Source organism: Trichomycterus rosablanca, chromosome 22 (assembly GCF_030014385.1).
Source record: "Trichomycterus rosablanca isolate fTriRos1 chromosome 22, fTriRos1.hap1, whole genome shotgun sequence".
In the NCBI taxonomy this organism is placed as follows: domain Eukaryota; kingdom Metazoa; phylum Chordata; class Actinopteri; order Siluriformes; family Trichomycteridae; genus Trichomycterus; species Trichomycterus rosablanca.
This window is the reverse complement of record NC_086009.1, coordinates 1,736,486-1,748,400: the sequence shown is the minus strand read 5'-3', so window position 1 is coordinate 1,748,400 and position 11,915 is coordinate 1,736,486. Positions and strand designations below refer to the sequence as shown.

Below are 11,915 nucleotides of genomic sequence, written 5' to 3'. Positions count from 1 at the left end.
ATAACCATGGATAAAGGTGTGTAAATGTATGCTGGCTTATATCAAAATTGTTCAAACATGTTCTGCAGATCTTAATTTGTAACAGTAAAAACAGAATATTGACCAGTGCACCTTAAAAAGCACAAACATGTTTAATATTTCTTACATTCATTAAAACATCAAATCCAATTTTTGAAGGAAAACAATCCAATTTGTTAGGAAAAAACAGCACAGCTATGTTGCAAGCCATAGAAAAATATAAGCATGTAAAACAAAAATACAGTATTGTGGTTTTATTTATAATCCTTATAAAATATTTACAGAAAATCATATCATGGGACAGAAGCCCAGCACAGCATACATGCTAATTTCCCTCAAGACCTGAATTGTACCCCAATGTAACCCTTTCATTCTCCTTTTACCTGTGAAATATAGGGGTGGAATGTTATGCACAATGTATATTATGTTAATATAAAGCTAGATTTTAATATGTTTGGTAAATAACACCATAAGATAATCTTATAATAAAACGTTATCATGGTTTTGTTTACTTATGTAGTACTGAAGCCTCCTGCTGCCTGTGAGATAAACTGCAGTAGCAAATTGACACAGCTAAGCTAAAAGAGCTATTGTATAGATGCACTGCAAATTATAGTTTATTTTTTATAATTATTCGATGATTATTAGCAGTAAACACCACTGTTAAACTGCACACCACACCTTTGAAATACCAAGAAAAGGTTTTTTGGGGGGATTTGTGCGTTTGAAATAAAATTATGATTATAAATCTATAAAGACCGATTAGCATTAGCATTTAAATTATGTACCACATCTTGTGTTATAAGTGTTTTTTTTAAATGTTCAAAACACCCTTAAATTGTCAAACAACTAGAATTGTATCATTATTGTCAGTCTAAAAACACCTTTATAAACGTATATAGCGCGTTTTAAGGGATGCATTGCAACTGTAACATAGAGTGTTATTAAAATAATGATTATTATAGGTTAAAATTGGAAATCACATCTTGTGTGGCAGTCCTAAGGGATGTGCTGCACCTAGAAGCCAGTGGTGAGATTAAGTTATTGTTTTGGGGTGAAATAATTGAATTAAATGTTTTTTTTTTTTCAACACACTCCTATACCAGGTACACTAGTATAGGATACTATTGTTAAACAATATTATGGTATATAATCAAACTTGCATATCGTCACACCCCCGTCTACAAAGCACACACTTATTAACATGCATTTACTCTTAAATCTAGACGTAGTTTTTAGCTGGTGCGGAGGCGCTGTTGCTGTAGTACTTGGCGGTGCCTCCGGATCCACCAGATCTGGGGCGGCTGAAGCAGCAGAGCAGTCCTCCGGCCAGCAGCAGGAGCACTCCTCCGGCCCAGCCGATGAAGATGCACGGGCCAAGCTCTCTGCGTTGTGTTGGGTTTACAAACTGGTTGTTGAAGTTGCTCACGGTATTGCTGGCCGACCAGCTGACGGGGACGATGAGCAGCAGGCCTCCGATGATCAGGCCGATGCCCGCCACCAAGCACACCTTAGGTTTGGCTTCTTCGTTGTCAATGCACGTGGTAAAATCAGCACCAGCAAACAGAGCCAACAGGGCCAGCACCGTGACCATGCAGCAGATGATGGTCATTGCACGAGCTGCCTGCAGGTCCGAGGGCAGGATCAGCAGAGACTCGTAAGCCTTGCACTGCTGCTGACCTGTGCTCTGGGTTACACACTCCATCCAAAGGCCTTCCTGTTGCACCTGCAATCACACAAACACACATGCACACATCAGACGGGGTACGAGGACACATGATGCTCTGAAATGGTTTTGGTTTGCTAACAGGAGGGTGTCTCAGACTGCATCTGAAATTGTGTTTATACTGATGTGGTGGACAGATTACAAGAGTAATTCAAACTTTTTTTTTACCTGAAATGTATGTTGTGCAAAAGATCAAAATGTACTGAAATTGAATTAGTTACACTAGGTTAAGATTTCCTGTTTGTTTTAGGTGATTAGGCAACTCATTATATTCCTTAATCCAGCCAAAATAAATGAAAAGCCCTTTTTCACAATACAGATGGTGTTTATCTCCACACTGTGTAGGTTCCCTGTTGTTTCAGGAATGTGCTTTACCACCTGTAATGGAAGGGTGCGCTTAAACGCCACCTGCAGCTTTTTACCAGCATGCTTAGGCATGCACAGACCTGCACCACCTCCGTTTTTACCACCATAGTACATTTTTATCTCCTCACTATCTGCTCTTCAGTTTGTGATTTAACTTTAGTTTCCTCACATAATTTTATGTGTTCGTACCTGGGCTGTGATGATGTTCTGCCCTGTGAAGGAGGAAACCTTCCAGCTGGGTAGTACACAGGTCACAATGGCAGCGATCAGCCCCAAAATGGACAGACCCACACATACGATCTGAATTCCTGCCGATCCCATGCTGTAAAACAAGGAATTCTTGGTTAGTCTCTGTGTCACTGCAAAAAAAAACCTAAACAATGTAAATGCATGCAGGAAGCAAAACTTGTGATTAAATATAGATAGCAGCCAAGGCTGTGTTGAAAATAAAAGCAGGTAGTGCTCTTCTGTAAGTATGTTTAGCCTTTCTATGAGGCCGCAAAACCAGACCTAGCTGATATTGGAACCTGGCAATAACAAACAAATATGTTTTAACTCAAAATGTTCTTAAAAGCAAGTTTGTTGGAGTTCTATGTTTTGAAAATCTGGCTTTGATCCCTTGGACAATGTGGTCAATTTTCTTGCAAGTATGCAGGGGTATCCGCTGACATTAAAAAAATATCCAGAAAGTGGATTGGCTGCTCTTACTTGGTCCTACATTTGGATAAATAGTTGTGTGTCCTGTTCAAATAAACTCCCCAATGTCCAATAAACTGCTATATATTTTCATCAATAATTGTATCCTGGTCAGGGTCGCAGCTGGTCTGGTTCCACAAGGAAATACACTGGACATAAGGCAGGAATATACTACACAGGATGCCTGACTGGTGGCTAAAACTCTGCCATGGATTGGTGTCTTGTCTGGAATGCATTTCTGCATTGTACCCAGTAATTCTGCGGTAGCCGAGGATAAAAAGAGGGTGGTAAATTATGAAAATGATGATGTAGTAGCGGTAATTAGTAGGAGTACATTTCTTTTATTTGAAATCAAGAACTGTTTGTATATATTATGTAAATCTTGCTTTAAGCTCCAACAGTGTTTTTGTTCTGGCCATATACACTAGTGTAAAAACCCATGATGCATTGCCCTGTTCAGTAGGCTTACATGCAAATAAAAGCTTTGCAGTGCTTTTATATAAATATTGTTTTTAATGTGAAACAAATCCTGTCCTGTCTCAGATCTTGTAACCCTTCTGATTTCGTTCAGTCTTGCATAACGCAGTCGGAGTGTGCAGTCTAGCACAAAATACCTCCTGCCTGTAGTGACTCGCCCCAGCGTCCCAGCCCACCGCCCCTCCCTGTGAACAAGCATGTGCAGGACTCATGGATGCGGGCTACACTCGCTCAAAAACAAAGTTTCAGAAAAGCATAGCCGTAGGGGAGGAAATCAAGTCCTGGCAGGTTTCTTCATCCTATATTTAATCTCATCCTTTGTTTTCAAGCTGCCATGGCTCACGATGAGGCCGTTCCCAATAACAGAATTAAACCCAGTTGTGGGTGTTTGGATTTTCGTATTACCTTGGCATTAATTGATCGTATTTCACCACTTGCTACTTAATTTAGAATCTTCTTTCATCAGAACGGCCTCAGATTGATTCATACCTACCAGCATACTTTAATTCTTGGCTCTGGGCCTCTCTGAGCCAAGGTATGTGGGCACAAACAGAATGACTAACTGTAATTATTGCTCCTGTTTACAACCATTTGCTCAACTATGGTTCAGTCTATGGGTGACAAACATATGAAGTCACAGAGCACTACAATTATTTTCTGCCATATATTCTTTGACGTCCAGATTTGGAAATCTTTAAGTAAACTCAGCTCAGTGAAAAACAGCATTATAGAAGGAAACCTCAAATTTGGCCTGTGGATTTACCTAACTGTATTTATCTATAGTGAAAAATAAAGATTATTTGTGATGAATCTATGGTTAAGTCCTGAACCACTGGAATAAAATTAAAAGATTATTGTTGAGTAACTGCTATGGATTACGCTGCAACTACAGCTACTCTGTTACAACAGAGAGAAATTGGAATCTGAGCCAGTCTACAGAGCCTTGGACAGTTACCAAATTAGATATCAAGACAAAGCCAATCATGTTTGTGTAGAGCAATAGACCGCTGCACCACCTGAGTGCCAACAAATAATAATAATAAAGTGCATAAACATCTGGATATGAACCTTAATTTATTTTAGCTGCACTAAAATCTCATTTCAGGTATCTTTAGGAAAAAGACCCACACTTACGGTGGGTAACGCCCTGGTGAAGTATTTTCACTAACAGTGTAATACAAAGAAGTTCTGAGATTCAAAATGCGATTTCATGTTATTTTTATCAACTGCGTTATTTTGGTCTGGATCACATTGGGCCTGGTTCCATCCGGAATTATTAAGCACAAGGCATGTTGATGAACACACCCGGGACAGGGTGCCAATCCATCGCAATGCTTCGGCCACTGTTGGGTTTAGGTTCTGCACAGGAAATCAGCAGTAAGGCGGACAAGAGAGTCAAAGCTAAGAACAACGTCCAGGGTGGGAGCGAGTGGGTTAAGTGGCTGATTGCGACTGCTATTACCCATCTGTGGTTAGAGAGACGGGTTTGGGTATGTAAAGTTGCAGATATAAGCAAAACGGAAAGGTTCTGTGGTTATGAGGTTTATGTGTGTAGATAGAAGGAGATAAGACGTTTATATGTTCTACTGAAGATATAAATATCAAAACTAATATTCCCAACAGCCACAAAAACACAGCCAGTCATTTCAGCTCAGATGCCTTAGATTTTCAATGAGTTAATCCTTCCCCAAACAATCAGCTATGCATCATTATTCATTTATACAATTTATACAAACCAATAATGTTTACATAAGGTTTGTTCCAAAACATTTAAGAAACCTTAAGTACCTTTTTTAGCTGTATACTACATTTACTTTATTCTAAAACTATAGAAAAACAATTGTACCCGGGGGGTAACGCCCCGGTGAAATATTTCTACCTTCAGGCATGAAGTTTAATACCTTTATTTTTAAAGGTGTGAAGAAAAAGATTCATTACAGATGAATAGATTAGATTTTCTTTAATAAAATATGTTCTTTAGTCATTTTAAGCTTAATTTTAAGTAATGTTTTACAGTTAAATAACAGCATAGTGCTGCAAATATTGCAACAATAATCTACATTTTAAACAGTCCTATATAGTAGTAAAACTAAAGTAAAAAGATTAAATTAGTTTAGCTTTACCTTACGTTTCTCTGAGGTGAATAAAAGTCTTTTCTTTGCTTCTGGTTCCTCTCAGTCAGGCGGGGCTGTATAACGGTGTTCAGGAGTCTGATGGAGGTGCTACGATGGCAGATTGCTTTTGTAGACGGATGATACAGGGGTGGGACAAATGACTGAAGGGAGGAATGGGTTTTTTTCAGGGCCAGACCAAACTTGTCCTCTCCGGCTCTCAGTTTCGGCCTCTTATAGTCCTCGTACATTCTTACACAATAATATACAGGCTCCTTTTTGGAGGTTTTGACATTTTGTCTCGGAAACTCTGACGTAAATGTGAGTTTTTAACAGTCACATGGTTGTAGAATGATGCAAATATGAGGAACCCCAGAAAAAAGTGGACACTACAATTTACTGCAATTAAATACTTAGTGTAATGAAATTATAGATATGATACAATAATAATAATGATGATGAATCCACTGCTTTTATACATTCATTTGCTCCTGTTAATAAAAAAGACACTGATGTCTACAGTTCACAGATTTTAGATTTAGATTTAAAAATCTCATTTAATAAATCTGTAAAACCTGAACTGAATTTCTTCATACTCTCTTTATACTTACTGTTATTTTCATTCCTTTTCCTTTTTTATTACTTTGTTCTTAGTATTCATGCAAGTATACGAACATTTCTAAAAAGCTCATGATGACACCTGACAATACAAGATAATTCTGTACCAAAAACCATTATTTAATTATTTTAATTATTTTTAACCTTTTCAGTTTTACTTTTTTGCCTCTGTTACCATTTATTAATTTTGTTTATTTATTTTTTAAAGTTTGTTGTTTTATTATGGACACGTTTTCAATAAGCTGGGCTCCTCAGACAAAACTAATAATTATCAATAAATGTTTAATAATAAAATAAAAAATAAAATAATAATAAATGTTTAATAATAAAATAAAATAAAAAATAAAATAAAATAAAATAAAAATAAATGTTTAATAAAATAAAATAAAAAATAAAAATAAACGTTTAATAATAAAATACAAAATAAAATAATAATAAATATTTAATAATAAAATACAAAATAAATAACAATAAATGTTTAATAATAAGATAAAATAAAAAATAAAATAAAATAATAATAAATGTTTAATAATAAAATAATAAATATTTGGTTAGTTTTTAATTCAACAACATGAGGTAAAAAGTCTGAGTGGAATTACTATAAACTTTAAGCTGGCTGTTGGTGGAACTGAAATATCTACATTAAAGTTTTATTTTTATTTCATTAGCTGTTTTGGGTGTAATTTCTGATGTTTTGATGTTTAATGAAAATGAGATGTTATGTATTTTATTTGCTTTTCATCACGACTTTTTGAAGTTTCCTGTTAGAAACAGCTAACAAACCGTCCAGTAAGCTGGAAAAAATGCTGATGGTTTGTACACTTTAAACCACAGTGAAGCAACACTGCCTTTACCTTCTGTTTTTCCAACAGGAAACTACAACTAACCAACCAGACAGCCAGAAAAAGAACTGGCTGATGGTATGTACACATACAAACCACAGCAAAGCACCAGCAAGACGTATGGACGAGGTGTTTTCTCATGATGCACTGATAGTTCATTGCTCATACTGAAACCCTGAGTCACCATGATCACTTTAACCTGTGCTTATCTTTCCACTTAATTACACAACAAAACCATACAAACATCATTATCATTATAAACATTATCTATGCAGAACAGTTCTCTGGGCCCGAGCTCACCTGAGATGGACCAAAATACGGTGGAAATGTGTGCAGTGGACAGACGAGTCCACATTTCAGCCTGTTTCCAGTAAAAACAGACATTAACCAAAGCTGAAAAGAACCGTCCAGACTGGTATCAGCGAAAGCTACATCCCTCATAGTTTGGGGGTGCATCAACGCCCATCAATGCATGGGTGATGTACATATGTGTGAAGGTACCATTGATGCAGAGGCGAATATTAGGTATTTAGAGAGACATATGCTGCCGTCAAGACAACATGTTTTCACAAGAGGTCCATGGTTATTTATCCATGGTAGACACAGAGAGAGTGTGCTTGAAAGGCCTGCCTGCTGTCTGTAATGAAAAAGTATATGGCGCATCATGAAGTTGAGAATGGGACAACGGCGATTGACTGTTAAAGTGTTTAAGCAAGAATGGGTGAAAATTCTACTTACAAAACTGAGACGATTCGTGTCCTTAGTTCCCAAATCATTAAACAGTGTCAGTAAAAAGTAATGTAATGTAACACTGTGGTGAACGTGTTGAAGCGTTTTTGGTTTCTTTGTGCATGGTTGAGCACTCATCTTTACAAACAGTGCAGGTTACAAAAGTAAAAATGCAAAAATGGCGCAAACTGGCTACTGATGAATGAAAACTTTCTAGATTAGCGGTGCTTTAGGCTGACTGAGGCGCAAATTAACGAAACAGTGGCCACATTTTAGGTCAATCATTTTTGATTACCAGCGTGCACTGTGCGATCGACTGGTTGATCGACGTATTGGGCACCCCTAATTTAAGGCATCAAATTCTAATATTTTTATATTTACAAAATACAATAAAGTTCATGAAGGTTCCAGAAAATAAACAAGTCACAAATTCTTATTTTTATTGCACTTGTCCCAACTTCTCCAGAAACGTAACCATGTAAAGTCAAATCTTAGTATTGTTAGACTTATTAAAGTTTAGGGATATACTGTATAACAAAACCTGATGTTCGTGAGTTTAGAGGAGATTTACGTTTAGAATCATCCCTCTGTGTTAGCAGCAGTAATGTAGAGATTTGGGCTGTGTCTCAATCCCTCTTTACTGCACTCTGTAGGGAACCTCTAAGCTTCAGAACCCTGTAATGAAGGCTGCAGTTCTATAGCGCACTATATAGGGAAAGACGAGCCATTTCAGAACCAACACTAGTATAGGAGGTTGCTATGGAGACTGTAGTGTTGTTGGTTGGAAGTAAAGCTACCATGACGACACGAAACTGTGACGATTACATCAGTGGGCGGGGCTTCAGCATGAGACACAGATGGAGTCAAAAACCCATAATGACTCCGTGTGGACACAAAGACATAAATAGAAATATTAAATAGATAAGGCATAATTATGTGTTATTCTCCTGGTCAGGATCTCGGTTCTCACTAGGAAATACTGCCCACATGCCAGAAATACACCAACCCATTTATAGCAGAACAAACATTCACTCACTCACAGTTATAGGGAGCGGCACGGTGGCTCGGTGGGTAGCACAGAATGACATATCAGAACAAAGGTCAAATAAAACAACAACAATCTTGTCATGTTCGGAGAAGGAAGATTACCAGAATGATCCTGGTAACAATAAATCAACAGTATGGAAGTATGGAAGTGGGATCATCATGATATGGGGCTGATTCACTGCTTATCATGGAAGGAAACATAAACAAATTTCTACTTACAAAACTGAGACAACAAGTGTCCTTAGTTCCCAAACCATTAAACAGTGTCAGTAAAAAGTAATGTAATGTAACACTGTGATGAACGTGTCAAACCTTTTTTGGTTTCTTTGTGCTTGGTTGTGCACTCATCTTTACAAACAGTGCAGGTTACAAAAGGAAAAATGCAAAAACTGGCGCAAACTGGCTACTGATGAATGAAAACTTTCTAGATTAGCGGTGCTTTAGGCGGGCTGAGGCGCAAATTCAAGAAACAGTGTCCACAATTACAGTTAATCAATAGTATGGAAGTATGGAAGTGGGATCATCATGATATGGGGCTTTTACTCTGCAAACAATACTGATTCACTACTTATCATGGAAGGAAACATAAACAAAGTAAACATACCAGAACATGTTAGATCTCATTAGCCAAGAAGCTAAATCTGTATCGTTTAACAACACAAGACCTTAAACATAAATCAACCAAACCCAAAGATGCCTGCAATCTTTTGTCTTGAATCCCATTAAAAATAAGAAGCATTTTTCGCCTCGTAAGACTCAGACTCGGCTTTATTGTCCTTCAACCACGCACATGATAGAACGAAATACAGTTACCCAGGCCTCGGTGTGTGCGACATGAATGAAATAAGAATAAACTAAGATAAGTATAAAATAAGAATAAACTAAGATAAGTATAAAATAGAATAAACTAAGAAACTGAAGAAAAAAGAGTAAAAGTAAGAAGTATTTACATTTTTAAGTATTGCACAAAGAACTGCAGCAGCAACAGCTTATGTTGATCTAAAGTGCATAATTGCTAAAAGTATAGCAGCAAGTCTAAGCAGCAACAAATCACAAGATGGTCAAAGTGACGCCAGTGTGCCAGTTGTGTTCAGTATATGACAGTGTGTGTACAGTGTTTATATATGGTTGTTAAAGTGTTTAATATTTATATAAGGTTGTTAGGATGTATAATGTTTATATAAGGTGCATAGTCAGTATATGGGGGGTGGAAAAATTCAGCAGTCTGACTGCATCCATATAGAAGCTGTTTTTAGTCTAGATATTTTTACCTGGATGCAGCACAGCCTCCTATATATAAAGTATAGTAGAGTAAGGAACGTAATATAGTAATTTTACTAACATTTATACTAATGCTATTGATTTATAAAACTGTATGTGTACACATCTTTAGCAAGGCTGCCAATCATTTTAAACCTGATGTTAGTCATGAAGCAAACCACTAGATGGCGCCACTTAAAAACACAAACCTAATCATTCCATTCAGCAGGATGAATCTTCAGTGTGAGTAATGTACAGTAGTAATCAGGAGTGTGTTTAGACGTGCTGTTTTGCTCACTGTTAATCTTGTAGTTTGTATTTATCCCTCAGCTTCGGTGCAAAACTGAAAAAGCAGCCCTGGGTTACAGATAAGTCTTGGCTGCTTGACTACATTTGGGTTTAGGGACAGATTGTGTAAATATGATGCTTGCTCAGACCTTTAACACACTCAAGACAATTCAGGAGGGGCCTGTTAATAAGCTGGTTTGTTGAATCAGGTGTTTTAGAGCAGAAAAAAAAACACAAAAACTGCTGAACATTGCTGGTCCATGACTGGGAGGGATACATTACAACAGTCCTAAAATCTAGCCACTATCTACCAGTAGTATTTAGTATTTATTTAAAGATTCACCTTCTAGTTTTTAAAGGTCTAGATTGTCTTTGCCTTGGACCATCTGCATGGACAGCGGTGGCCTAGTGGGCAGAGCTTTGGGCTATCAATTAAAAGGTTAAGAGTTTGAATTCCAGCTCTGCAATGCAGTCACTGTTGGGCCCTTGAGCAAGGCCCTTAACCCTCTCGGCTCCAGAGGCGCTGCACAATGGCAGACCCTTTGCTCTGACCCCAGCTTCCAAACAAGCTGGGATATGTGAAGAAAGGATTCTGTTGTACTGTACATCTGTAGCTGTTTATATGACAAATAAAAGCCTTTTTTGATGGTTAATAGATTCAGTAAAAGTTTACATTTGCCTGTGAGAAACATGTACACATGTCATGGCATTTTTTCTGTTAATACTTAAAATACAATATTTCAAGAATTTAAGCTTTTTCTTATGTTTTATTGTGAATTATTATCATAGATATTAATGTTGTTCTGTAATTAGGTGGTGTAAAATGTTATTTTGTGTTATTCATCAATATTTTTCTTTCTTTGGCATAGTATAGCTTAAAATGGACATTTGATGCTGATTAAATGGAGAAGAAAAAACTCATGATGTGCAAGATGTGTGTGTTTTAACCATTAAGTCACAGGAAAATAGAACATGTGCTTAAATAATTTAAATCCCAAGACTGCAATGAAATCTGTCCTGTACAAGTGTATGTAAATTGATATTCCCTGTGGAACTTGTCTGAAGTGTGAGCGCTCTGCCTCGTTTTTGTCCCTGAACTATGGAACTCACACATCTGCTCCCATCCTACAAAATATATTATTAATAGAACAGCAACATGGTGTGCCCCAAAGGTTAAAAATCACTGCCAGAGAACAACTGTAGCAGTAGACTGGGTCGTACTAAAGAACATGACACTGACACACAGTCACCTTTCAGACCAGTCAACTTGTCATTAAAATGGATGGAGTGTAAATACATTGACACTTACAGGTCAACAGTAGCTTTAGGTGGGTTTTTAGACTGAGCAATGCTTAGTATTATTTGGCGTGGTTAAAACATCGAGCAGACATGCACAGATGTCGTCTTGATTGCTGAATCACGCTTGTTGGCTGAATTTGGTAGAATTCAATAATTGGTCAAAAACTATAATGTATATACGTATCTACTGTATGTATGTATGTGGGTGTGCACATGCACAGACAGGCACATATGCACCTCTTTGCACATCCATCTACACATTATCTTTGCACTGTAGTAAACTTTATAATTTGTACTGTACAGCTGATACAATCTATACCAGACTTACGATGTAAACCGAAATAACACCTTCATATGTACCCACAGGCCCTGTTGTTGTGATTATGCAGGTATTAGTTTGTATAATGTGAATCTTTATAGTGTGTATTGTTGCTTTTG

The 11,915-nt window shown here is 37.2% G+C and overlaps 1 protein-coding gene across 1 annotated transcript; it reads right to left on the bottom strand.

The window, feature by feature from the left end:
• Positions 1–1,240: 1,240 nt before the first annotated feature.
• cldni (claudin i) lies at positions 1,241–2,431 on the bottom strand. Its single transcript, XM_063018801.1, has 2 exons — positions 2,300–2,431; positions 1,241–1,744 (listed from the first exon to the last, which is right to left on the bottom strand). Exons 1-2 carry the CDS (start codon positions 2,429–2,431, stop codon positions 1,241–1,243), a joined length of 636 nt encoding a protein of 211 aa, XP_062874871.1.
• Between the last annotated feature and the right edge of the window lie 9,484 nt (positions 2,432–11,915).

Bases quoted from the DNA above. Each gene is read 5' to 3' on its own strand.
- cldni (XM_063018801.1), bottom strand. From the start codon at position 2,431: ATGGGATCGGCAGGAATTCAGATCGTATGTGTGGGTCTGTCCATTTTG. The intron at 1,745-2,299 runs GTACGAACACAT...GTGTGATTGCAG, and splicing joins AGAACATCATCACAGCCCAG to GTGCAACAGGAAGGCCTTTG.